Below are 27,836 nucleotides of genomic sequence, written 5' to 3'. Positions count from 1 at the left end.
CTTTCTTGAGCCGACTGTAGGGTATAGTGACTTGTAAACCACATATATATGATCAGGAAGAACTGTGTCACTGCCTGGCAAGAAGGCCCCTCAATAGTCTACGCAGCACGTAGACTATCGTGCTAGGATTAATATTCCTAGTTGAAGGCAATATACCAGAAGTGACAAGTCACTTTTCCCCTAGTTTCATTCTGTCCCGTTCCCCCAAGTGCTTCACCAAATGTTTCCCCTTCCAACAGTGAACAAGGTGGAGCTTCGAAGAGCATCACTTTATTCCAAAGTTGATCACTACCAGTAGAGTTTAATTCCCTCCTTCCCTTCCTTAGAGATGCTGGGGGAGGGAGGCGGGAAACCATCTTGATAGAATGAAAAGCATGAAGACCACACACGCAATGTTGTCCCTGCTTGACGTGTTGGCCTTTACAGAGTGAAGCAGGGAGGGAAATTCGTGAGATTAAAATTAAATATACAAATAAAGACAAAGGGTACTGAGGGTCAACATGGCTTCTTTTGCTGCTTTGAGACAGGGTCTCCCACATCCCAGGCTGGCCTTGAACTGTTACGAAGCTGAGGATGGCTCTGAACTTCATGCTTGTTCCATAGGCTGCAACCATAGGTGTGCACCGTGCTGGGGCCTGGATCCAGGGCTTTAGTCCATTAGCCTAAGTTTATTCAACTAGGTGTTGGCTCCCTCCTGAAACTAGAAAGACACTTCTTGATTAACTTTTCGGTAGTAATTGGAGATTCGTTTCCAGTTTCGGGGGCAGGGGAGTCTTCTTTTTTTTTTTTTCCTTCAAGATTTTTTGAGGCATTGGAAAGAGAATCTGGGACCTTTTGCACGGCAAAACCGTCACCTTCACTGTAAACATTCCTTCTGAGAAACAATGACTTTCCAACGCAGGAAAGAGGAAACAGAAAATGTATAGACATTTCCAACCACAGGAGAAGAAAAAAGCTGTAGAACCGAGGGAGTGTCTCAGAGCCAAGACAAGCCATGCCACTGGGGAAGGCACGGGAAGCCCAGCTCCCGCTCCAGGCACGTGCCTACCATTCTGGGAGCAGCATTCTGGCCTCCCCGACCTGTGTGTCCAGAAGAAGTACATGCGCTTACCGCAGGGTCTTTGCAGAAGGTGTCCAGGGAAGAGCTAGGCCACTAGACGGTCTCCAACCATCACTGGCCTGAGCCTCAGTCTGAGAGCAGCAGGCAAATCTACCGTGTCTGATGCAAGCTGAGCCAAGCCCAGGCTTCAGGTCTTGAACATCAGGAAGCCTCCAAATGCAGTGCCTGGCCGGCTCCCCTTTGTCACCGACCCTTGAATTAACTCAAACCACACCCTCTCACCCTTTTGCAGCTCTGCCATAGCAAAGGTAGTGGCTGTGCTCCCACCCCTCTGTTCCGCACTGTAGACTGGAACCCGGCGATGCCCTTCAAATACCAGCTGCCCCATTCCGGGGCCTGGACCAAATGTAACGCTCACTGCAAACAGGTAGATGCCACGTTTGGGAGCTCGGAAATAGCCGTGTTCGGGGAAGTAGCCGCTGCCCACGTTGACGGATGTAGCGTTGAACTTCACCATCTGCAGAGCGGTGGCCTCTTCTGAAGAACTGGCATAGAAGGCCACAGGGGAACCTGAGGTGAGGAAACACTCAGTTATCCACTCACTCGCAAACTCCCTCTTCACTTTAATCACATGAGAAGCGGGGTACACATTCCCAAAGGTTTGTCTGAGACAGTCGGTGTGATGTTACAGTGTGTGTGTGTATGGGGTACTGATCTGCTGGCTGGCTCGCTGGCACATGCATTTTCTCCTTTGACCCTTTCAACTCTAGAGAGAGAAGTCTCTGTGACTACCTGGGGCTCATGCCTGGGTGGACTGTGCTAGAAACCTGGGTATCCAGCTCCTAGACGTCTGCTACCTGCCAAGGATCGTTCCTCCCACACCAGTGCTGGGGATGAAACACAGGACCTCGCACGTGCTAGCCATGGGCTCCTCCACTAAGTCAGATCCCCAGCACCTACCTGCTAGGAATCTTGAGACATCCAGTGGGAAAGAGTAGTAATGTTAATACTGGGAAGTAACTGGGAGCAGGAATGGTGGCTTTGACTAGACGTGGGCACAAGTCCATAAAGAAGAAGGACTGAGAAACCTCTTCAGGCCAAGCACAGTAGCTCATGCTTGTAAAACACGGGAGGCAGAGGCAGTAAGATCCTGATTTTGAACTCAATCTGAGCTACATGGTGACCCTTTCTGAGCAGGAGGGAGGCCCCCTCTGGCTCGTCACCTAAAATTTTTCTAATTGCTGTTTCACATGTATGGATAATTTGCCTGCCTGGATGTCTGTGCGCCCATATGCATGGGTGGTGCCCACGGAGGCTAGAAAGGGTCACCGGATCCCCCGGAACCAAACTTACAGATGGTTGTGAGCTGCCGTGTGGATGCTAGGAATTGATCCCAGGTCCTCTGGAAGAGCAGCCAGTGCTCTAACTACTAATCCACCTCTCCAGCTCTGGTTAGTCATCTTTATATAATTTCCAAAGCGCTGCACAGAGCCCTAGCATTTCATATGGGTGAACTGAAGCTTAAGAAGGGAAAGTTTGCTGATCCTGACCACACAAGCAAACCTTGGCCCTCTTGATTTGGAGTGCTCTCCTATCCTTCCTCTCGCTTGCAGAAGCACTCCTCCCAACACTAGGAGCACAATCCTGCTGAAACTAGAGAAACACCCCCAATTGTATGGTGAGGAAGAGCATGAAATGCTACATCTACTTAGGAAGTTCAGGGGTGAACTGACAGCCAGGGCATGAGACCAGAAGAATGCACCTTACCAGAAAGTGAGGCCAACCATAGGAGGATCCTCTTAGGAGTTCCTTCATCACTGGATGTGCTCATGTGTGTACATGTGTATGTTTTGTGTGTACCTGTATGTACACATGTTTGCACTCCCTGCATTTCTCAGGAAAATGGAACTTAGAGAAGTCTGCAAAGCAATTGGTAACTTAAGTCCATCTTTTGCTTCCAAATCCAGAAACAGCCTCGGGAATAACAAAATTTTGCGTCTCTCTGTGTCTGGAAGATTCAATGAGAGTTGTTTCTGAATAGCTTCCCTGTTTATGCCACCGTGAAAACACAGGTCTGGTGCTTCAGTCCCCGAAGCCCCCAGCAGATGGCGCTCCTGCCTTGGTGAAAGGAGGCTGCTCTACAGCACCCTCTACTGGTGACTCTTATTCTTTCAGCCAGCCTGCATCTCGGCAGGGCTCAAAGGTTCTGTGGCCTTCTTACAAGAGAAGAGCTTTTAAAGGGAAAGACAGTTTTGGAAATAAAGAAATACAGCGGGAGTAAACAGACACCTAACCTTATCAGGCAAATGGTGAAAGGCGTGAGGGGGTTTGCACCACTTACAAGAGGACCAGAGATGGAGGGGCTAATGTAAGGGCATGCAGCTCTCTGGGGGGAGGTGGGGGAGCTGTCTGGGTTCTGCATGCCAAGCTTGTGCTGGGGAAACGAGGCTAGCAGGTTTTCTAACAACTCTTATGTGTAGGTGGGGCCCCCGGGATCCACCTTGCTGCAGCTCAGCTGAGAGCCAGCCTCTCTGTGCTGCTCACTGGTTGGGTTAGGTCATTTCTGGGGCTTGAGACTCAGGTAGAGGGCTCTTTCCCCGTGTTTACCTCTTATGAAGGGGTGCTACCATGACAGATGTCCCCCTGCTCCAATGCACAGTCCCTAGAGTGCAGGGTGAGCTGATGAAAGACTGGGATTGGGGTGAGTGGGAAGAGTTGAGATGTTCTACTCTGCTCTACAACCAGGGCCTCTGCCAACTCATGGGCTCTGGAACTACAACTGATTCTTGGGACTCCCACTTTCCTGTACTCCAGGAAGCATAAAGAGGCCCATAGCCCTGAAGGTAGCAATGGTGACCAGGGATCCTGCGTTCTTATACCCTGTGCCCACTCCCCAATAGCAGAAAGGAGCTTCTTAGTTAGCAGATAGCCCTGTCCTAGATTCCTAGAGGCGGTCTTCAGGGCCCAGGCACTCACCTGCTTCCCAGAGCCCCAGACCTTTGGCATCTGCAGACATCACTACTTGTTTCTTATCCCTCTTCCGGGATTCTCCCGGGCCTTTCTGTTGCTTCTTGTCTTTCTTACTCAGCATGGCCTGCAGCTTATCCAGGTCTAGGCTGGTGTTGCTTGCCAACAGCCCTTGGAAGTTGTGGAAGAGGCCACGGAAGAGCTGCTGGTGCTGTCTCAGGCTGTGCTGGGTGTCAGAGAGCGCGCTGTGTAGGTCTTCAAGGGAGCCATTGAGGGCCCAGGAGGCCTCGCAGCACTGCCCCATCTGCTTGACATCCGAGCTCAGGCGCTGAATCTCTTGCTCCAGGTCCCCCAAAGCCCTGGTGTCCTCCTCTCTCCCAAAGTCGTGGCTGGGCTCAAGTCCCTCTGCCGACCGTGGGTGCTGCTCCACAAAGCCACCTGCGGCCTTCTCCAAAGCCTCCACCCGAGTGGCCAAGTCCTCCCAACCAACCGCCTGCTCTTGCAGCCCACTGGCGGCGTCCTGCAGGGCCAGGCGGATCTGCTCATAATTCAGGGGCAGAGGGCGAGGAGGCTCCTCCGACATCTCGTCCACCATCTCCTCCCCGAAGAGTGCGGCCAGCACGGCCTGATGTCGCAGTGCATCCTCCAGTAGGGCTGCGAAGGAGCCATGCAGCAGGCGTATCTCTTTGCGGGTCCCGTTCGCCGCGGTCTTCAGTGCTTCCACAGCGTGGTCCAGGGCCCGCAGCTGGCTCCGCATCCGGGCCCTCTCAGCCCGGGCCCGTTCACCCTCTCCTCTGTAGGCATCCAATGCCGAAGACATGGCGTCTACAGTGCTTTGCAAGGCCTGCAAAGAACCGTCTAGCTGGTGCTGTTCGTCCGGGCTTACTTGGGTCTCCTCTAGGGTGTGCATGGCATCCCTGCGGCCCTCCGGGATGACATCCATGTCGGAGTAGACCCTTCGGCAGTTGCAGTCCTTGACATATTTGATAAGATCTGCATGAGCTGCCTGCAGATGCTGCAGAGTGAGGTTGAGGTCCAAGAGTTGCCGCTCCATCTCCTCTTTGTTCTCCTCCATGATCAGGGACTTCTCCATTAAGATCACTCGTAGCTCTCGAAGCCCCGTGTGGTTCACCAGCAGCTCCTCCACCTGCCTCTCTACTTTGCTGATCTGGTCGAAGGTCTCATCCGATTCAGAATAGAGCTCCTTGATTTCATCCGTGTGCTGCCTCAGGACGCTGTCCATGTCCTTGAGGGTGCCCCGCAACTCCTCCTCCCTCTGGTTAGTGACCATGTGCAGAGCGGAGAGGTTTCTCTGCAGCTGCCCCAGTCTGGCCTGCAGGCTCTCTGGCTCTGGCCTTGCCGCAGATGCCACCGCCAGGCTGCCGTTGGCCCCTGGAAGTTCCTGAGCTTTAACAAGCTGCTTTAACTTGGTGCTCACCTCAGCCTGGACCTCAGAGAGGGCATGATGCACGGATCGGCGCTGGGCATGCAGCTGGTCCTCCACATCCTGCCACAGCTGGCCCAGTCTCTGGCTATTCTGCTGGACCTTGGCCTCAAACTTGGCACCAAGCTCTCGGAAGTCAGCCCTAGCCACGGTGCCCTCCTGGATCATCTTGATGGCCCGGTGATTGGCCTCCACATCAAGAGACAGATTTCTGATGGCCTGGAAGAGGCTCTGTAAGCTCTCGTTGAAGCTCTTCCAGATGGGACTGAAGTGTGCTTCCAGGAATGCATGGATATGGGGCTGCAGCAGATGTTTCGATGTCCTGCCAAGAGACTCTGCAACAGATAGAATGTTTCACAGGAGCCTGCTGCAGCAGACACCCCTCCCAAGGCTGGCAGAGTTAGGGCCTCTGAAGTTTGGGCCTTCCTGGGGGCCGCTACTCACCAAATTCTGTCAGATTGGCTTCTGTCATTGCAGCTGTGAGGTTGCTGGATGGGGCCTCCCAAGGGCCTGCAAAGCCATCTTCTACCGGCTGGGCGTCATTCTGGAGATTTTGAAGCAGGTGTTCCTGTGGCGCCTTAATCTCATTAAACTCTGTGACAGGGTGACCTGAAAACACACTGGATGTAAGTGTTAAAAGTCAACTCGCCAGGCCTGGGCCTATAATGAAGTCAGGAAAAGGCTTGGGACTCAACAAGGGAGTACGCTGGCCCCTTCTGTGATGGAACTTAGAAGCCCCTTAGCCTTCTAAGAGGGGCAAATACAGATCTCTGAGCTATCACCGTTCCTCCCCTACCCCTAGCAGACATGACTAATCAATCATCTCCTTTCTTTCCTTAGCCACAATTTCATTCCTGACAGCTCTAACCAATAGACAGCTGATCACATAATAAAGTCCATTCCCTAACCTACCCTTGAAATCAATTCATAGAAGGTGACTCTTGTGTTGATTCTGAGACCGGGAGCAAAATGACTTCCAAGGCCCAGGTGGGTGCTTTCTTTTGGGAGGTTGGGGGAGAAGAGAATGGAAAAGCTTCCTCTAGGCCCAGGAACTTGTAAAGGTCAAAGAGCAAGAAAGACACCTGGCAAAGTCAGCTCTCCAAGAAAAATGGAGTCAGTAAAAGGGACAGGTATCAGCTCCAGGAAGTAGGCTAAAGGCCCTGGGAATCTGGCCCCAGAGTACAGGACCACAAGGAAGCCTGATTGTAAGGGCAAAGTTTTCCAGAGATGGTACAGCCATCAGAGAAGGGAGAACCAAACATATGAACTCTGTCTTTCCAGGAAGGCAACATACCAGGTTCAAAGCCATCCAATGAGTCCCAAGTCTCCTGGAGTTTACCACTTGCCTCTGTGGGCTCGGGGTTTGCTGTGGGATCTGCAGAAGGAAGAGGCATGGTGTGTTAAGCCCAGAAGTCAGAGGAACAGCATAGTTTCTGGGGTCAGGGGTTAAGAGAGAGCTTTGGGAAGCCTTACGATGGTCCTGGCAGTCTGGACCCTGGAACCCTGGGCAGCACCTCCAGTCCACAGACATCAGCACCTTCTGCTGGACCTGGTACACTGGCTTCTGGGCCACTCGATACCTGTGGAAGAAAGTAGGGAGTCAGCACTTCTGGTGAGCCCGCTGGGCCTGGAAAATGGCCTGTCCACCCCACTCACATGACTTTGACTCTCTGGCAGTCAGGAGCGCCCTGCGGACATGGCTGTTGTGAATGAACCAGGAATTTCTCTGTTTTGCAGGCAGCTACAAAGGTGACCAGCCTGGACTTCTGGTAAGGACACCAGTTCCTGGAAAAGAAGCCATAAGAGAAGATTGCTGGTCCTTCCCAGATGTCTAGGGATGTCCTACCCTGCCTCCTGCCTGCCCAGCTCTGGGATTCTGGAAACCACTAAATGCCAAGGAAGGCAGCTCTTGTCTTAATTCATGAGCTCTACAAAGCCACTCAAAAGAGCCCTGACCCACTATCTTCCCAACCCCTCTCCAGGGCCAATGGAGGAATGCGGAGGACTCACACATCATAGCACAGCTACCTGCAATCATGGGGCTTCTCACTGTCCCTTGACACCAGGGGGCGTAATGGTGCAACTGGGGCTTGGGGAACCTCAGGTCTGAATCTGCATTTTGTGGCTGTGTAGCCTTGAGGGATACACTTAGGGAGCTCCTATTCCCCCATCTATAGTTGGTGGTGGCGATGCCCTTGTCTAAGCGGGTGGAGTACCGAGTGCTTTGACAGCTCACCGGGCCCCATCCTGGCAGCTTCCCGATGCTACTCCCGTCTTTTCTCACCAGAATATGCCCGTGGCTACTATTCCCTGGCCCTGCCTCCTGGGCAGTTGGCTTTCCAGCAGTCTCGAGGGAAAGAAGATGGCTGGGTGGAATAGCCCCCTCTCTGGCAAAGGCGTCCACTTAGTGGTCCTGCAGAGCATACAGTGTGTCCAACACTTCCAAGGCAGCCATTTACCCCTTTCCACTTTCACCCCTTGCCAGTGTGCGCTGTAGCATCCTGGGATGGGAAACATGCTCACCGAGCTGGGGGGCTGACTACCTGGGTTCAGTGCGAGGGTCAAAGCGTCCTCCCCTCATCACTAGCTCTCCAGGGTTGTAAGTAGCAGTTCAGCACCTCTTGGGTACCGGTATGGTGATACCAACTCTTACTCAAGGGTCCCAAGAACAGGGTCTCAGAAGAAGGGATGTGGTAAAGACCTACGAAAGGTCTGATTATGTGTAGAAAGAGCAAGTCAGACAGGGAGCTGGGAGTTTGGACAGGGCTGTGGAAGTCAGAAGAGACTGCAGATGGAGCCAAGGGAACTAGAAACCATGCTAGAGAGACATGGGTACCAGAGGAAGAACCGGGCCATTTCTTGAGGTCATGAGGAAGCAGAGAGAGGTTTCAAGCAGGGAAGCGATGTCACAGAGGCATTCTGGTCCCAGGGTCCAGAGATGACGGAAGTCAATGAGATGTGGATGGTCTAGGGTAGATAGGGTTTTAGGGTCTAGAGGAGAAATTCACATCATGGACCCGGTGAGGGGGACATGGAGGAAGTGGCCATGTCTGTCAGCATCGGAGAGCAAGGTTCAGGGCCTTTGCTGATTTGGGTGGCTTGTTGGAACGGGAACTTCATTTTCTGAAGCCACTCTTTGTCCTGGGGCCATTAGGCACCATTAAAGATGCTGCTGGGAGGAGTGGAAGGACAGACTTACCAGCCATGGTGTGACCACATCCATTGTGATCCTGAGACACTCCCGCTCTGCCCACACTCACTCTCTCCCCACACTCACTCTCTCCCACCCTACCCTTCAGGACCCTAGAAGTCTGACAAGCCAGCCTTTACCTTCTAGGCAGCAAGCTGGAAGTGCCTTGAGGGAAAACTCCCTGGTCTCGTCCTGCCTGAGGACGCTGACATCACGGGAGCCTCCTACATCAAAACAGCTCAGAAAGGTACAGCCAGACCCCTGAGGCCGACCCCTGTTACTAACCAAAGGCACTGGATCGAGGTGTAGCTTGGAGTTAGAGCACAAGATTAACATGCATGAGGCTCTGGTTAAGTCCTCAGCACTGAAAAGAAGAAAGAAGGTTGTTCTCCCTGCTCAGAACGATTGATTGTTTCTTAACTAGACTTGTCTGCTATCTACCTGTAGTGGCCAGGGAAGCTAGGTCTCATACATGATGAAGAAAAGAAGAAGAAGAAGAAGAAGAAGAAGAAGAAGAAGAAGAAGAAGAAGAAGAAGAAGAAGAAGAAGAAGAAGAAGAAGAAGAAGAAGAAGAGGAGGAGGAGGAGGAGGAGGAGGAGGAGGAGGAGGAGGAGGAGGAGGAGGAGGAGGAAGAAAACAGATCAACAGGAGGTCAAAACTGACAAAGTTGCTACAGGGAAGATACAAGTCAGGGAGAACGTGGGGAGTAGAGGAAGTATAAGGGTTAGCAGGGCATTCAGAGAACAAAGAGAACTCTTGAACATGAACGGCCTACATTAGAAATGGGGGGGGGGGCAAAAAACAAAACAAAATCAGGCTAGGGACAGAGTGTAGCTGGCAGAGTACTTGCCTAGCAGACAGGAAGGACTGGAGCCATTCCCAGCACAGAGTAAAAACAGCTTTCATGGCTCAGGTTTGTTATCCCAGTAGTTTGGGAGGTGGAAGCAGGAGGATCGGGGGCCAACATCAACATCACCTAAACAATGAGTTTTAGGCTAGCCTGGGCTATATGAGATCCTGTTTCCAAAACTAACTAACTATCTAACTAACTAACCAACTAAATAAACAAACAAACAAACAAACAAGCATGCCAAAAAGCTGGCCCAGAAGTTAAGAGCTTTGCTGCTCTATCAGAGGACGCCGACTCCATTCCCAGTGCCTACGTGGAGGCTCACAAACACCTCTAACTCCAGTTCTTCTGACCCCCATGGGCACCCAAAATCCATTTAGTGCACAGATGTACGTGCAGATGAAAACACTCATACGCATAAATAAATAACGAAAGGAAATGAACAGCCAGAAGACAGGAAGAGCAAGCAGACTTAGAAAATGAGAAGAAAGCATCAGTCCCAGGTCCAACATCCAAGTGACAGGGTGACAGAACAAAGGGAAGAAGCCTGATGAGACTGTGTGAGTGTGTGTGAGCGTGTGTGTGTGTGTGGGGGCAGTGTGTGCATGTGTATGTGTATGCATGTGTGTATGTGCATGTGTGTTTGCACGTGTGTGTGTGTGTGTGTGTACATGTGTGTGTGTATGTATGTGTAATGACAGGATGATAGAGCAAAAGGACTCTGATGGGATTTTGTATGTATGCGTGTTGTTTGTATGTGTTCAGAGATGAAAAGACATGTTTTCAGATTCGAAAGGGTCAGCAAGTACCTGCAGTAAGATAGAAATAAACTCACATCAAAGCTCAGCATTGTGAAAATTTAGAAGTCTTAGAAGGAAACCCACGGGGTTGGGGATTTAGCTCAGCGGTAGAGCGCTTGCCTAGCGAGCGCAAGGCCCTGGGTTCGGTCCCCAGCTCTGAAAAAAAAAAGAAAAAAGAAAAAAAAAAAAGAAGGAAACCCACCACACATACTGAGAGAGGGGCAGGGGGAGAGTGTGTGTCTGGGAATAGAGACATAGTGCGAATTACATTAATAATATTGGCAGAAAGCTGGGCTGTGGTGCACACACCTTTAATCCCAGCACTTGGGAGGCAGAGGCAGGCAGGTCTCTGTGACTTTAAGGCCAGCTCAATCTACAAAGAGAGTTCCAGGACAGCCAGGGGTACACAGAGAAGCTCTTGTCTCAAAAAACCAATTATAGGGGGCTGGAGAGATGGCTCAGTGGTTAAGATCACTGACTGCTCTTCCAGAGGTCCTGAGTTCAATTCCCAGAAACCACATGGTGGCTCTCAACCATCTGTAAAGAGATCCGATGCCCTCTTCTGGTGTGTCTGAAGACAGTGACAGTGTACTCACATACATTAAACAAATAAATTTTTTTAAAAAAGAAATTTAAATACATAAAAAATCCAATAAAAAAAGAATTAAATACTTAGCCAGTTCTAAATAGCTGATTGAAAAATAAATACACACACACACATATATGCAGAAAATATTGCTAACCTAGAATTCTATGTATATATTTTCTATCAACAGAGAAGTACAGAATGGACATGTTTTTAAACACAGCCAGTTTCAGACAGGCCATCTACTTAGCACGGTCAGCTAGGAGGATTGCTTGAGCTCAGATTTCAAGGGTGTCCCGAGCAACAAACAAACAAATAAACAAATCCATGAGGTCTCTTAGGTGTCTGGCCCGGGGTCTCCATGCACCTCTGACAGGAGATTACTAGTAATCTGACTCAGCCCCTCGCCTGTCATCAAAACCATCTGCAGCTTTTTAAAAGCAAAAGCCCCTTGTGGGTTGAAGGTACATTGTGATGTTAGAACATGCCAGAGATTCAGTCCCAAGCATCACCCTAAAGTAATAACAACGATAACTCTCTAAGCCCACACCCAGATCAGTCTCAGGAGACCCCAAGTCTGAGTCGGCCGATTAGCATTCTAGAAGATCCTGGGCCACTCCAAGGCACAGCCTGGGACTGAGTGCCTCTGGGACCCAGGAAATCCACTAATGCCAGGGAACAAAATAGCCGCTCGTGGTGGAGAATGCTTTTACTACCAGCACTTGGCAGCTCACAGACACCTCTAACTCAGTTCTGAGGCAGGAGGATTTGGAGTTCCAGGCTAGCCTGAATGACAGAGAGACTTCAAAGGCAGGCTAAGCTGTATCTCAAGATTCTGTCTCTTGAGGCTAAAGAGATGGCTTGGTGTTCAGGAGAACTGGCTTCCAGGGGAACACTCCTCCATTGCTGGGACAGACAGACAGACACTATGAAAATCAACTTGGCAATTCCTCAGAAAATTGGAAATTGATCGATCCCAAGACCTAGCTATACTACTCTTGGACATGCACCGAGAAGGCACTTCACCCTACCACAGGACACTTGCTCAACCATGTTCATTGCTGCTGAAACAACCTAGATGTACTTCAACAACAGAAGGATGGATGAAAAAAATTGTGGTATATTTACACAATCGAGTATTACTCAGCTATTTTTTTTTTAAAAATGACATCATGAAATTTGTAGGCAAATGGATGGAACTTGGAAAAAAAAAACCATTCTGAGTAAGATAACCCAGACCCAGAAAGACAAACATGGTACGTACTGACTGATACGTGGACATTAGCTGTTGAGTAAAGGATAATTGTGCTATAATCCACAGACCCAGAGAGGCTGAGCAACAAGGAGGAGTCGAAGGGGAACGAATGGATCTCCCTGGAAAGGGGAAATAGAGTAGATTTTACAGGCAGACAGGGCCAGGTAGGGATGGGAACAGGAGGGATTAAGTGTGGGGGTGAAGGGGGAGAATACCAGGAGACACAACTGGAATTGGCCGGTGCGGGGGTGGGGTGGGGTGGGGTGGGTGGTGTTTGAGCATTCGTGGATCTGGAAACCTAGTGCAGGGGAAACTCCCTGAAATCAAGCGTGAACCTAGCAAAGACTTCTAGTAATGGGGGAGACAGAGCCTGGACAAACCATCTTCTACAACTGGTCAAGGTTCCCAGAAGTGGAACTGGGACATCAATCTAGCCACAAAACCTACAATCTGTCCTGCCTCTAAGATATGCTGGGGTGAGGGTGGTACAGACCTTATGGGAGTAGCCAACCAATGGCTGGTCCAACTTGAGGCCCACAGGGGGAGAGAAAGCCCATGCCTGACACTGCCTGCATGGCCAGGAACTGGAGGCTGGATAGCTCAGAACCTAGGATAGAACCAAGCATGACTGGGAGTGGTTCTAACGATATTCTGCCATACTCAGATCAAGTGTCTAGCCCGAGTGTCATCAGAAAGCCTTCATCCAGCAACTGAGGAGAGCAGATGCACAGACCCACAGCCAAAACTAGGCAGAGTCAGGGAAAGACCACAGAAGAGGGGGAGGAGGATTTAAGAGTCAGAAGGGTCAAGGAGAACAAGAGAATGCAGCCCACAGAATTAACTAACCAGGGCTCATAGGGGGCTCACAGAGACTGAGGCCACAATCATGGGCCCTGTATGAATCTGACCTGGGGTCTTGTGTTATGGTTCTGTAGCCTGGTGTTCTTGTGGGACTCCCAGTAGTGGAAATGGAGGGTTCTCTCACTTTGGGGACCCTTTTCCTCCTACTGGGTCGCCTACTTCAGCCTTGATAAGAGGGTTTGTGCCTAGTCTTATTGTAACTTGCTATGCCATATTTGGGTGATATGCCTTGACCCACCATTGGCCTGCTCCTTATTGGAAGGGAAATGAGAAGTGGATCTGGGGAAGGGGTGAAGTGGGGAGGGCTGGGTAGAGTAGAGTGGGGAGGAAACTTCTGTCAGGATGTAACGCATGAGAAAAGAATGGATGGATGAATGGATGTTTACAAATATACATAGAATGAATGAATGAAGGGCTGGAGAGATGGCTCAGTGGTTAAGAGCACTGACTGCTCTTCCAGAGGTCCTGAGTTCAAATCCCAGCAACCACATGGTGGCTCACAACCATCTGTAATGGGATCTGATGCCCTCTTCTGGTGTGTCTGAAGACAGCAACAGTGTACTTTATATAAAATAAATAAATGTTTTTAAAAAGAATGAATGAACGAATAAATAAATAGAATGAAGTGGCTGCTCTGTCAGAGGGTCTGGGTTCAATTCCCAACATCCCCACGGTAGCTCACACCCATCTGTAACTCCAGCTCCAAGGGATCCAACCCTTTCTGCCGGCCTCTGCAGGCACAAGACACAAACATTATGCATAGACATACATGCGGGCACAACCCTTAGGACAATGGTGGATCAAGGCAGCAGTCCAGAGGGCAGCCTGCAGGGCAGCCCTGGGAGTGTCTTCAGCAAGGGCATACCATGGGTTGAGCATCTGATGAGTGCTGAGTAGATGTGGAGACAAATAGTTGAGACACTGAACTTTTAAAAAGTGCAAAACCAGAAAGCCAAGCAGAGAAAAATTTAAAAAAAAGAAAAAAAAACACCCAACGACAACAACAACAACAATGTTTTACTCTAGAGAAAGTTAAACGCATGCAGAGGAAAAAATGATTCATAGTTTATTTCAAGACTCACATCGAGTAGTACAGTCATAAGGCTAGAAATACCCTGGATGTAAGAATGGCGAGGGGTATGTTCCTGTGCGCATGCGTGCGTGTATGTGTGTGCGCATGCGTGTGGGCATTTATCTCTCTGTGTTACCGGGAGAAGATGAGGGCTGACGTATAGACAATACTACTTCCAAAGAAGCATCTATGCTAAGTATATAATTCAGAAATACAGAGACCAATGACAAAAGCATTACCCAGTGAGTTGAAAGTTATCACTTTTGGGGACCAGAGGGGTTTGGGAGCTTCCAGTGCTCCTACTGAATGTCATAGAATTGACTGGCTTCGATCCAGGAGTGTCAAACTTGGCTTCAGCTGTGAGCGTGAGGTGTCCTAAGGTGACTTGGGAATAGGGATCCTCAGCTGAAGAGCTGCCTAGATAAGACTGGCCTGTGGCTAATTGCTATAAGAGAGCCCAGCCCACTGTGGGTGGCGTTATCCCAACGCAGGAGGACCTAGGCTGTGGAAGAAAGGAAGCTGAGCAAGCCAGAAGGTAAATAGCTTCCTCCAAGGTCTCTGCTTTAGTTCATACCTTAGCTTCCCTCTCATCTTCTCACTGGGCATATTAATTAATTCTATAATATATGGGCAGTGACCTGTGAGCCAACAAGCCTTTTCTTTCTTTTTCTTTCTTTCTTTCTTTCTTTCTTTTTTTTTTGTTTTTTTTTTAATTCTTGCTGTCTTCTTCTTTTTTTTTTTTCTTTTCTTTTCTTTTTTTCGGAGCTGGGGACCGAACCCAGGGCCTTGCACTTCCTAGGCAAGCGCTCTACCACTGAGCTAAATCCCCAACCCTGTCTTCTCTTTTTTTTAAGATTTATTTATTTTATTTATATGAGCACACTGTAGCTATTTTCAGACACTCCAGAAGAGGGCATTGGATCCCATTACATATGGTTGTCAGCCACCAGTGGTTGCTGGGAATTGAACTCAGGACCTCTGGAAGAGCAGTCAGTGCTCTTAACCACTGAGCCATCTCTCCAGCCCAAGTCTTTTCTTATTACACGAAAGTTGCTTTTGATTAGTATTTTATCACAGAGAGGCAAACTAAAACAAGCGGTCAGCAGGCTCTCTCTCTAAAAAGACAAATGGTAAATATTTAACAAAGACTAATTATACAACTTGCCCAGGGCAGAGTGGAAATTCCAGTTATTAGTTCAACAATTATTAGAAATTGTAAAACAAACAAACAAACAAAAAAAGATGTTCCCAAGTGTAGGCATTCCAGAGTCCTTTAGGGCCCCAGGGCACAGCCCTGTGTGCAACTGTTCAGGTCAGTGCCCTTGAAGCTGGCCCTGAGTCTAGGTTTCCCAGGTCAGGACAGACTCTGTCACAGCTACTCAAGTCTGTCACTGTAATATAAACAGTCCTTGAAGATACTTAAATGAACGGGCCCAGTTGTGCTCCAATAACATTTTGTTTAATCAAAAATAGAGGCCCAGTGCCCTCGTTTTCTGGCTGCTGCATAGGAGTATGTATATCTAAAACAATTGAAATGTTAAATCAATAAATAAAATCGTGGGAGACAGGGTGACGAATGCCTATAATCCCAGTATTGGGGTAAGTGAGAAAGGAGGGCTACAAGTTTCTGGGCAGCGTGAGCTATACAGCAAGGCCTGAAAAAGGAAACAAAACAAAACGAAACAAAACAAAAAACAAACCAAACGGGCTGGAGAGATGGCTCAGTGGTTAAGAGCACCGACTGTTCTTCCAGAGGTCCTGAGTTCAATTCCCAGCAACCACATGGTGGCTCACAACCATCTGTAAAGAGATCTGATGCCCTCTTCTGATGTGTCTGAAGACAGCTACAGTGTACTCATATATAATAAATGAATAAATCTTTAAAAAAAACAAAAACAAAAACAAAAACAAACCAAACGAAACAAACACCAGGGGCGGGGCTAGGTCTGTAAGGTTCTTTCCACATAAGCATGGCGACCTGAGTTTGGTCCTCAAGCATACGTAGAAAGCCAGACTCGGTGGCACAGACTGGGATCCAGCTCTGGGGGCTTGCCCACCAGTTAATTCGGTCTAATCAGTAAGACGCTTGATGTTGACCTTAGCCCTCCACAAGCATGGATGCACACATGCATGTATATTTGCACACACACACACACACACACACACAGACGAGCACATGCATACACACCCGAAGGGAGGATGCAGCTCAGTTGGTAGAGTGTTAGCACGCATGGCGTCCTGAGTCAATACCAGCACCACATACAACCAGCAATGGTGACACAAGCCTCCAATTCCAGCACTCAGAAGGTGGAGGCAGGAGGACCAGAAGTTCAAGGTCGCCCTCTGTTAGATAGCAAATTCTAGGCTAGCACATGAAATACATAAAACCCTATGAGAGGGGAGGGGAGAAAAGGAAAGGAGGTGGGTTGGAGAGATGGCTCAGCGGTTAAGATCACTGACTGCTCTTCCAGAGGTCCTGAGTTCAATTCCAGCAACATGGTAACTCACAACCATCTGTAATGACATCTGATGCCCTCTTCTGTTGTGTCTGAAAATAGCTACAGTGTATTCATATACATGATATAAATCTTTCCCTTTAAAAAGAAGATTTTAAAAAATACCATAGGAATGCTGGCCAGGATATGGAGGTGGGGGTGGGGAGGTGGTCTGTGAGGTGCAGTAGTGGTGAGGATGAAAACAGTGCAGAAGCTCCTGATGTTCACATCCCTCCATGCCTATAACCCATTCCGCAGACGCAGGGAGGAGAAGCATGAGGCGTTTGAAGCTAGCATAGGCTATATAGGGAGTTCAAGGCCAGCTCTGGATTAAAAACAAACGGGCTGGGGAGATGGCTCAGTGGCTAACAGCACTGGCTGCTCTTCCAGAGGACCCAGATTCAATTCCCAGCACCTAAGTGGTGATTCCATAACTGTCAGTAACTCCAGTCCCAGGGGATCCAACACCCTCTTCTGGCCTCCTCCAACACCAGGCACACGCACGGTAAACAACGAGACATGCAGTCAAAACACCCACACACGTAACGTTCTTTTAATTTTAAATTTTCGTCTTTTTAGGTAACAGAATATTTTGTGTGTATTCATGAAGTACAATATCACCTTGGTTGTTTATTTTTAATTAACAAGATGTATACGAAGAGTAAAGAAAAACAGTCGAACCCTAAGACTAAAACAAAACTATGTAATTACCAGATGATCCAGCTGTAGCCCTCCAGGGCGGCTAATGAAAGGGTCTCCGTCAGCGGGCAGAGACACCTGCCTACTGAGTTTATCGGGCAACGTTTTAACAGTCGAGGTATGGAGTTAGAGTAGATATCAACCAACAGACAAGTGGATAAAGAAAAAAATATATATATCTCATATATTTATATAGCATATTCGGTCACACAGAAGATTGCAAGAATGACATCTACAGGAAAGTTAATGGAACTAGAGAGCATCCTATTAAGGGAAACAAGCCACACTCCGAAAAACAAATCTCTCATATGCACAACCTAGACTAAAAAACAAAAAGACCTGCAGGAGATGGCGGGTCAAGGGAGAACAGGAGAGGGCAACAGGGTGTGAATATGACCAAACACTTAATACAAATTATGTGGGGGCTGGGGAGGTGGCTTGCTGGCAAAGGACAAGAGCTTGAGTCTACATTGTCAGCACCCAGGAAAAAGCCAGGCATGGTAGCGTGCACTTGGATTCCCAGCATTGGGGAGGCAGAGACTAGAGGGGGTCTGGGGTTTGTAGGCCCACCCGTGTAGCTGAAGTCTGTGAGCTCTGGGCTCAGTGAGAGACCCTGCACCCCCTACACACACACACACACACACACACACACACACACACACACACACACACACACACACAAAGAGAGAGAGAGAGAGAGAGAGACAGACAGACAGACAGACAGACAGAGAGACAGAGAAGGACAGAGAGACAGGGGGACAGGGAGAATGTTGTTGTGGACCAGAGAATGTCCTGGATGCACAAGGCTGATATCATACTCCAACAATAAGGGATTATCTAGTCCAGAATGCCTCAGAACAAGTCTAAACAAGTCCTACACGTTGGAGCTTGTTAAGAGCCCAGGAGGCCCGGTGTGCGTGCCTGACCTGGTCCAGCCTGCTAGGAGTGACGGGACTTTCCAGCTCTCCTGAACTGCACCGAAAGCCTTGCTGCCCACCCTTCCTGCCCAGGAACTTTCTCTTCTGAGAGGCCACACTGCTGTTGGCTCTTCCCTTCCTTGGCAGCTCCCGGCTTGGCATAGCACAGGCAGGCAGCCTGGGAAAATTCCTAACCTTTGCTTTGGTTTCCTCCAGCTCTTGGCAGCTTCTGGTAGGCCCAAGGCACATGTGCCCCAGGCTAGACGTGCTGAAGTGCCCCATTGTTCTCACTGCCCTCGCCTCAGGCCTGCTCCTTCCTTCGCACCCTCCTAGGAGGAGCCCTGCTGGCTGTGCTGAGGAACAGGTGCCAGTCAAGAGTGAGGGAGGGTCTGTCCCCAACCCGATGTGGCTGGCACTCACAGGAGGGGATGCTGAGCCTCAGGGGGAGCTGGGAAACCTGAAACTCTCCTCCCCTTTCCTTCCTGGACTCTGGTGACCTTGAGTCAGGCCCTCCTCCCACTCCTGGAAATGTCAGAGGCCGAAATCCCGGGAGACTCAGAAAGAGGTTGTGGGGAAGGCTGACAGAGCTTGTTGCTTGCAGGGAGGGGTTGGTGCTTTCTGCATAATGGATGTGCTTGGGTTGTGAAGCTGCCTTTGTAAGAGCATCTCTGCTAGCCAAGGAGCCCATCTCTTCAGGCTGGAGGCTGTCCTGTCTGGCAGCCATGTTGTCTGAGGCCTGTATCCAGCTGTTAGGGTGACATCCCATGGAAACACTCCTCCCTGAACCAGGAGTGGTGAAGTGGTGTTGTAGCTCACCAGGGAAACCCAAAGTCCATCCAACAGGCAGCTCGGGTCTGGGACTCCCTGACTAGCCCAGAGGGCTCAGCCCTGGCCTGTGGGGCTCCTCCCCGCTTATACCCAGAACCCTGTGTTCAGGAGCAAGAACAGGTACAGGAGTACTTGGCCTCCCTCGGCTGCTGTGTGTCCTTTAGTAGTGTGCTAAACAGCTCTGGGCCTTGAGCTGCCAGCAACCAAAGTCCCTAGTGCTCCTTCCACTGGGAGGATTCTTTCACTGGGAGCAATGCTATCTATTCCCACCCAACTGGGAGTGGGTCAGGGTAGAGAACACCGGGCTCCACCTCTATGAGATCTGAGGCCCTGAACGGAGTCAGAGTAGAAGACGGCCCACCTCTCCCAGGTTGAGCATGGCCTCTACCACAGACCCAGTCTTACTGAGCAGCTGGCTTGGGTCTGAGGAGTCCATACTCTGTATATACAACCCTACCAAGGAGCTGGGGAGAATCAAGGTATTCCTTGCTGGTTCCCTGGTCTTGCCTCTGCAGGATCCCCAGGGTCTTGGGAAACAGCTATGTCCCTCTTCTGCCCTGGGACCTGGCAGCCTCCGGACACGTTTCGTTTCACTGTTCTCCCAAAAGCTCTTATCCCCGAGAGTCCAGGGACTGCCTGGTCCCTGACCTATGGAGCTGGAGGGCCACATGGAAAGCAGGAGGCCTGGCTCTACAACAGAGATTTTATAACTGATGCCGATGCTGTATTCCCCTGCCCCTGCCCCCCTCCCCTGCTGATGGAGCAGCGGAACACAGCGCCTGCCTGGGTCTCCTCACAACCCCCTTCCCTTTCTGCCCAAGGACCTGGGCAGCACCTCCGTCTCCTGTCACAGGAACTTGGGAAGCAATCAGCCCAGGAAGCTGCCGTGTTTCCTTCCTTTCCCACCAGACTCTCTGGATACTTCAATAACTCAGACTGTGGGGTCCAAGCTTCTGGGGATTCGGAAAGGAAACCCCAGTAGGCAGGAGTCCTAGCTTGGTTCCTGAGTCTTGTTCATTATGGCCAAGCCCCTCCAGTCACTAGAGCCTGGCACAATTCCACCCGGGGAAAGATGGAGGGTCCTCCAATCTCAGGGGCTAAGGAAGCAATCAGACCCTCTCCACACCCAGGAGGAATGAAAAACAAGGACAAAGCTCCTCCCTTCTGGCCCCACAAGCTCCACCATCTTCCCTTCACAATGGGAGGAAGAATTTGCAGACTGGGACCTGCTGCTGGTGGCTCTAGGGACGAGTGGCTTGGTCCCTGGTCCTAAAGTCAGAGGTGGATGGTAGGACTGACTGTCTCCACGAACAGTTGCCTGTGTTTGTGAGCCTGTGGTAGAACTAGGGTTGGACAGGACACCCCTTTCTCCCTACACCACCAGACCCACCCCTTCCTCACGAAACAGTGCAAGCTTCCTCTTATGCTGCAGCCTCTCTATGACCAAGGGTGCTTCCCAGAAAGTGCCCAACAGATATTCCCCTAGAAGTGCCAGAAGCAGATGGAAACCTGGTCCCATAGATTTGCCTGGGAACCTTTTTATAGTCCCTTTTCTATGTAGTGGGGAGGCTGGGCAGGGGAGGGAGGGAGTTGGCCATTCACCCTACAAATCGTACAGTTTCCACTCTGAGAGCTAGGTAAGAAAGCCAAGGTCCAGCTCTCCGTGCCTGTGTCCCAGGGCAAATTACTCAACCACCGTGAGCCTCAGGCTCCTCCACTGTGAATAAGGCAGTTGGGGGAGACTAATGGAGACAAAACTTGAAAAGCTGAGCCCCAGAGGCTAGCCCAGGAAGTGGCATCTGTGCACTGCCTCGGACATGTTGAGTCACAAGACTCCAAATCCTGAGGACAGACCCAGAGTCCTGGTACCCCTAAGCATAAAGGGGATGTTGGGAAACCTTGTCCGGGGTCTCGCTGTGTCCTCTCCATGCAGGAGGCTTCATGAAATTGTTCTAGGATTCCCTGCCTCCATGAGCTCTGGGGGAGGGACTGAGAAACCCTTGCTCTCTTTAGTAATCCTGGCCTGGTACTCTGGGCACTGAGATCCAAATGCCTTCCTGATGAGTGACTGTCCTCAAGGGTTTAGGCTGGGCCAGCCTAGCTTGGGGTTCAGGTTTCAGAGCCGAACTCCTTCGAAGAGCAGAAGACACAGCCTCATTAGCTGGAATCTTCTAGAACACCCGGCCCTCGGAGTCCCATGCCACTTTACCTGTTGCAGCCCCAACCGAAGCCCCTGCTATAGGTCAAGCAGGGTCCTCGGCCTGAGTCCTGGAGTACCAGACCTAGGAGCTTAGCACCCCTTAGCCACAGAGATAGCCACGCATCAGCCCATTCCACAGATGTGTGTCTGGGGCTCAGATATCATTTCCTGACCTCTGCTAAGGGCAGAATTTGCTTACCGTTGGCTGGGGTCTCTGCTGGTATCGTCGTCAGCCCCTATCCTCCAGCCTTCAGGCACGCTGAGCCTATTAGGGTTGGAGAACCTGGAACCAGGGTCCTGTGCCCAGGACCCCAGCAGTCCCCAGCTCAGGTACCCCGCAAGGCCCAGCAGCAGTGTCAGGATCATGGTGAGGGGTAAGCTTAGCTGCCTATGCTGAGGCTCAGCCTTACAAGTGACTCCCGAATTTGCTGGTGATGTGGTCTTCAAGCAAAATGTCAGAAAGAAAAGAAAACACAAGGACAACAAAGGGAGGAAGTGGCCTGGTCCGGCCCACCCGGCAAGTCTCATCCGCCCCCGCCTCTTGTAGCCTGGCCCCCTCCAAGGCCACCAGCCACTCAGGTCAATTCCTGTGTCCTAAGGGCACTTGAATCAGGGATACTGGGTGTACGGTAGACATATAAAGGTGGCCCTATCACACCCATTTCTACAGGACTCTGCCCTGGGCCTGGAGACAGAGCTGTGGAACGTGTTAGCTTCAGAAGATCTGGTGCCACCCACACCGTTGGCCAGGAAGTGGGGAGCCGGCACACCAGACCTGACTCAGCACCTTCCACACTGGGCTAAGGGAACCAGCAGGTGGGTGGGAGCTCAGAGAAGGAACGGAACGATGCTAGTATCACCCGGCATGCAGCCCAGTCTAGGGCACGGGGGAAGCTTTGTGTGTTTCTGACCTCAGCTTTCCAACAGGTTTGACTGGCGAGCCAGGCTCAGAAGCATCCAGAATACAGTGGGTGACTGGACAACCAGGGCCGTCTGCAGGTTGATCGGTCACTGGATAGGCCCTGACCCCTGCACAGCCTAGGACACCGAGGCATCAGCCAAGGCCCTTTCCGTCTGCATACGAGAGCCATGGCACAAGACCACCAGGGCTTTTCAAGGATGAACGGGGTGCAGTGATGGTTTAGGATATGTCCAGCCTCCTACAAGCACTCCCTCCCCCGGGGACAACAGAAGTCCGCAGGGCAGAATTGAGCCAGTAGGGGCTGGGCCCTGCTCTCTGTGTCCCCGTGGGGCATTCCTTTCCTCCAGCCCGCCCTCCCTGCCCCCACCCTGCCCTGGGCTGGCTGGGCTCCAGCCAGCAGCCACAGCATCAATATTTCATCCCCGTCAATAAGAGGCAGCGGCAGCAGAGGCAGCCCTCCAGTTCGTAGCTTGCAGCAGCCAGGTCTCATCCTCACAACCACCATGGACGTCTTCAAGAAAGGCTTCTCCATTGCCAGGGAAGGCGTTGTGGGTGCTGTGGAGAAGACCAAGCAGGGGGTGACCGAGGCAGCTGAGAAGACCAAGGAAGGGGTCATGTATGTGGGTGAGTGTGGCAGGTGGGGCGGGGCAGGGCGGGGCGGAGGGCTCCCTAATGGAAGGCTGGACCCCAATACCTTCCTTCTGTGGATTCTCCCAGCTTCTGGAGAGCATTTTGAGAGAGTTAAAATTCTGATTGTCGAGGCAGGGTCGCATAACCCGGAGAATATGATAGTGTGTAATTGTCCTTGGAACTCTGGGGGGAGGGACTCTGAGTGGGACAGGGTCGGAGTGCCACACCTGCATGCTTGCACACAAAAGCATGCACACAATGCCTGGGGTCTCCTAACCCTGGAGACCCTGAGGCGATGATCTGTTCCAGTGGACTCCGCTTCTCCAATGGGAGATGCTGCAGCTGAGGCAGGCTACAGGACCCCACCTGGCCTAGAGAGAAAGGGTAGGCTGTGAAAATGGGCCTGCTTCAGTGATCAGTCCATCCCCAGATCTCTGTGCTCCTTCCAAAGAGGGGACAGGGGTAGCTAAGCCTGTGACTCAGCTTTCTCTGCCCTGTTCAGCTGCTGCTTCTGAGGCCCGGGCCACACCCATGCAAGGGCCATAGCTCTTCCAGCAACCTTACCTCAGGCCTGGTCTATTTTGTCCCCTCTTCCTGTCCTGTCTCCTTCCCGTCTGTCCTCTGTCCTTCAGACATAGCAGGAAATGGCCTTTTGAAGGGGCTGCTGTCCCCAGATGCCATCCTCATCCCCTCCGGGCCCCCACATTGCGTCCAGCTGTTTGTCCTGACTGCTTGTAACACCTCTTTCCTCCAAAAGGCACCAAAACCAAGGAGAACGTGGTACAAAGTGTAACCTCGGGTAAGGCAACCCAGAACTGGGGACCCCCACGAACCCTACCCTATATCCAGGGCCCACGCTTGAAGTCCTCCTTGTACCCACCCATTGGAGCGCTGAGCCCTAGGTGACCCAACTACTACATGCCCTGAAGATAGACCAGAGTAGGCATCCTGCCCTAGAGTCAGACAAAGGCATGGAAGTAATAGGAGTCAGGCATCCAAGCTCTGGGAAGGGGCCCGTTCTACCCAGCTTGGGAAGGTAGCAGTGGAGAGGGCCAGGGCTGAGTCCAGCCGGAATCCTCTGCAGTGGCTGAGAAGACCAAGGAGCAGGCCAATGCCGTGAGTGAAGCTGTGGTCAGCAGCGTCAACACAGTGGCCACCAAGACCGTGGAGGAGGCAGAAAACATCGTGGTCACCACCGGCGTAGTACGCAAGGTAAGCCCAGTTCATGTCCTTTCCCTAGGCTCCCCAGCAACAGGGGACAAGTCTGCCCTGGTGAACACACAGACAGATAGTATTAGACACTGCTTAATGTAACAGGCAGCGTCCGACTCGGTGTCTTTACACCCGTTCATATCTGGGATCCTCCAGGACTGGGGACTTGGGATTCATTTTATGCACAAGGAAAGTGGCACAAGGGGCTGGGGATTTAGCTCAGTGGTAGAGCGCTTGCCTAGGAAGCACAAGGCCCTGGGTTCCGTCCCCAGCTCCGAAAAAAAAAAAGAACCAAAAAAAAAAAAAAAAAAAAAAAAGCAAAGTGGCACAAAAGACCATGGCCAACCCATCCCTTTGGCTTGCGGGGAATAAATTTTACAAGGGCAGTGTATGGTGACAGGAGCTACCTGTTATCCTTTGTCCCTCATCCCAGGGTCTGGCTGCTGCCTCCCAAGGAAGCAGTAATGGCAGCACTGCCCACTTGTGGTGGACAAGCTGCAGGGCTCCGACTCCACCCTCTGCTGAGGTCTTTGTGTGAGCGTGTGGGTCGTATGTGCATTACATTAGGGTGAAGATGTGTGTGAACACACGTGCGAACGGACGTGCTTGTGTAGGTGTGTGTGTGGCAGGCAGTCGATAAAACAGGCACATTGGGCTCTCTGGGGATAGACACCGGATGTAGGCGCTGTCTCAGCGCTTGCCAGAGAGTAAGCTCTGCTTTAAGGCTTTTACACCTACTCATCACCCATTTAATGGGACCCCAATGTCCACCAAATAGGATTAGGTGTTACGATGCATGGCTGGTCTCTGCAAGCATGTAGGTTCCATGAGTGGCCAGCTTCTGGGCTATACCCTTGAAAGACTTGAGTACAGATTGTGCAGGGATGGGGATTCCAAAGTGGAGGTTGGGGATGAAACTGATTCCAAAGACTTGTTATCTTCAGCCCCACCCACTACAACAGGCAACCCCAGTGGTAAGGCTCCAGACGTCTACACAGCCAGTGCCGCAGAAGTCTGCTATAAGGAGCAGGGGAAAAGGGGCAGGTCACCCACCCCTAACACCTGCTTCCAGGGCCAGCACAGGGTCTCCTGTCACTGGAGTGTGCAGGTGTACCTCTCCAAACTGTGTGACTTTGGGAACATCCCCTCTGGGTATACCCATTTCCTCATCTGAAACGGCACATCTCCTGGGGCTATGGGAGAAGGCAGAGCAATGATACCAGGATGTAATTCTGCTAGGCATATGGTCAAGGGCTGTGATAATTTGTATATGCTTGGCCTGGGGAGTGGCACTATTAGGAGGTGTGGACTTGTTGGAGTGGGTATGGCCTTGTTGGAATAGGTGTGTCACTGTGGGTGTGGGCTTTGAGACCCTCATCCCAGCTGTCTGGAAGCCAGTCTTCTAGCAGCCTTCAGATGAAGATGTAGAACTCACAGCGCCTCCTGCGCCATGCCTGCCTAGATGCTGCTCTTCTCTCACCTTGATAATGGACTGAACCTTTGAACTTTCAAGCCAGCCCCAATTAAATGTTGTCCTTATAAGATGTGCCCTGGTCATGGTGTCTGTTCACAGCAGTAAAACCCTAACTAAGACAGCACCTGTCATCATCATTACCACACTTCCTGGCACAGTGGCCATCCCAGGAAGCTTACTCCCAAGCCACTAGCAAGGAGGATCCTGGGAGCAAGTTCAGGCTACCCCTTGCTAACCTGAAAGATGCTACCAAGTCTTTAGAACTGGGCCAAGGGATGGTCATTTTCTGTTGACACATGAACTAGTTCTGACGTCATACCCTAACCCTGCCAGAGAACTTCAGAGGACTGCAGCATGACTGTCTGGCCACTTGTGCCACGGGTTTGAGGTGCCATTCTTGAGGGCCAACAGTCATCTGCCCTTTAGCCAAAGAGCCTGGCTTGCTCTGGCTGACAGTTGTGCATCCTTTTGTCTCTTGTTGCTTGTGGCCCTGAGGTCACACAGATAGATCCTGAGAACAGACTCAGTCTAGTTCCAAACCCCCTGCCGTTGTGGCCATGAAGCAAATGCTGTACTGAGTGAGGAGATGGAGAAAACCTGAGACAAGAGCACATCAGGAAGGCAGGAATCCAAGCTCCTGAGGACCCGAAAGGGACTTGGACACGAGCAGGACCCATGCCAACGAGCCCTGACACTTTGAGCTCTGAAGCCATGCACTAGTATCTAGCTAGGCCCTGCCCATTGTCCTCAGGGTCTCTGAATAACAATGACATGCCACTGCTTGTATGGCCTGAGTGAGGGGTTCATGGGTATCTTCTTACTGCACACCCTCCAGGCTTCCTCATTTAAGGAGCCTAAGTCTGTAGAGAGCCAGGTACCCATGACCTGGAATCTGCTTGTGGGAGATGATACTGGGTTGCAGGGTATCTGGAACCTCCAGACCCTCTAAGCACAGTAAGATGATGGAGGGCCCTCTGTTCATCTGTGAGACCTGGCAGGGGAGCCCCTGCGATGGGCAGCTAAGAGTCAGTGTATCTTCCCATAGCCTCGTGTCTCCTTTGCTCCCCTGTAGGAGGACTTGGAACCCCCTGCACAGGACCAGGAGGCCAAAGAGCAAGAGGAGGGCGAAGAGGTAAGAACTGGGTTCCCTGTCGTAGGGACCTGAGACATAGAGTCCATGCTTTCATTTTTGGGTCCCGGAAGACCTTACCGCAGCTTCCCATGGGGACGTGGGTAGGGCAGTCAGGAGCCTAAGTGCCTGATCGCTCTATAAGTGGCCATTTCCAGGTGGTCACGGAGAGTTGTGGGCCTGGGAATGGGTGCAAGTCTCTTTCCCGCCCTCCTTCCCGCCCTTCCCCCTCCTCTGCCAGGCCAAGAGTGGAGGAGACTAGAAGGCTTCCAGTCAACCACAGAGGCTCAAGGGACACCTCTCTGTCTTGGACCCTGTCCCAAGCTGGCACACTGAGTGCCCTGCCTAGAGTGCCCTGCAGGTTGCCCACATTCTCCACTCCCTAGCCCAGTGCCACAAGCCTATCCAAGCACGCATGCACGCTACTGACAGCGCCAGCGCCCCCTGCTGGCTCATTTTACCCTATGGTCCTTCGGATCACCAACCAGACGCTGCTGTGAATTTTTTCTTTTTTTAATGATTCCAAATAAAACCTGAGTCCTAATCCACCTGTGCTTCTTCTCTGTGCTACGCCGTCCCTCACGAAGCCCTCTGGACATCCTCAGGGGAAAGGCATCAAGGCTCAGCGTTTGATGGGACCAGGTACACTTCAAGGCATACTGAGCTCTTCCGGATGGAACCTGTGCCTTCAGGAACATGGTTCCCCTTAAAGCCCTGCTGTCTTTAGCGGTAGTGTGTGACTCCCCTGGCTGACAGGCAGCTAACACTGTCTACAGAAGAGCAGTGGGTAGACCACGGTTTCAGTCTCAGCACCCCTGTAAGAGTGGCCCCTTTAGAACCTGGTTCACTGTGTCTGAGGAACCTCAAGTGGGCAGAGGGTGAGGATGTCTGTGCAATTTCAGTTTGTGCGTTATGGGGACAAGGGCACCTTCTGCCTCCCCCGGAACCAATGGTAAAACCTTGAACCACAGCAAGAACAGGGACAGCAGAGCATCCCGAGTCACCCTCTGTGGCCTCTGGTATCCTCGGGCTTCCCTTCCCCCTCTAGTCCTGGAGCCTGCAGGACATCACGTGTTGGGATGGAAGTCGCAGCTTGGGTCCAGACAAACCACACCAGGCCAACACTGTCTTACGTGAAGGAGGTTTATGGGAATGACAGAGACAAGGTGTGTGGGGGGGGGGGCTAAGAGAGGGAGAAGAGAGAGAGAGAAAATGGATAGGGGACAGGAAAGGTCTGCCTTTTAT

The 27,836-nt window shown here is 51.2% G+C and overlaps 2 protein-coding genes across 5 annotated transcripts; one reads left to right on the top strand and one right to left on the bottom strand.

Moving 5' to 3' along the window:
• Positions 1-250: 250 nt before the first annotated feature.
• On the bottom strand, positions 251-21,723 carry Mmrn2 (multimerin 2). 2 transcript variants are annotated; one of them, XM_039094475.2, is made up of 8 exons: positions 21,424-21,723; positions 7,756-7,884; positions 7,128-7,256; positions 6,945-7,051; positions 6,766-6,846; positions 5,916-6,080; positions 4,037-5,806; positions 255-1,630 (listed from the first exon to the last, which is right to left on the bottom strand). In XM_039094475.2, exons 1-8 carry the CDS (start codon positions 21,588-21,590, stop codon positions 1,248-1,250), a joined length of 2,931 nt encoding a protein of 976 aa, XP_038950403.1. In that variant the 5' UTR covers positions 21,591-21,723; the 3' UTR covers positions 255-1,247. The 2 variants fall into 2 exon arrangements, with proteins under 2 accessions (NP_001358943.1, XP_038950403.1); NM_001372014.1 differs by lacking the exon at positions 7,756-7,884 and having other exon boundaries at positions 251-1,630; positions 21,424-21,699.
• A 108-nt stretch (positions 21,724-21,831) lies between these two features.
• On the top strand, positions 21,832-27,139 carry Sncg (synuclein, gamma). 3 transcript variants are annotated; one of them, XM_039094809.2, is made up of 6 exons: positions 21,832-22,040; positions 22,152-22,770; positions 23,534-23,575; positions 23,861-23,988; positions 26,535-26,594; positions 26,833-27,139. In XM_039094809.2, the coding sequence occupies exons 2-6, from the start codon at positions 22,650-22,652 to the stop codon at positions 26,851-26,853; spliced, it is 372 nt and encodes a 123-aa protein (XP_038950737.1). In that variant the 5' UTR covers positions 21,832-22,040; positions 22,152-22,649; the 3' UTR covers positions 26,854-27,139. The 3 variants fall into 3 exon arrangements, with proteins under 3 accessions (XP_038950737.1, XP_063131761.1, NP_113876.2); XM_063275691.1 differs by having other exon boundaries at positions 21,892-22,040; positions 26,535-27,139; NM_031688.2 differs by lacking the exon at positions 21,832-22,040 and having other exon boundaries at positions 22,568-22,770.
• The last annotated feature ends 697 nt before the right edge of the window (positions 27,140-27,836 follow it).

The sequence above is a fragment of the Rattus norvegicus genome, chromosome 16 (genome assembly GCF_036323735.1).
Source record: "Rattus norvegicus strain BN/NHsdMcwi chromosome 16, GRCr8, whole genome shotgun sequence".
Lineage (NCBI taxonomy): Eukaryota > Metazoa > Chordata > Mammalia > Rodentia > Muridae > Rattus > Rattus norvegicus.
This window is presented reverse-complemented; position numbering and strand designations above follow the sequence as displayed.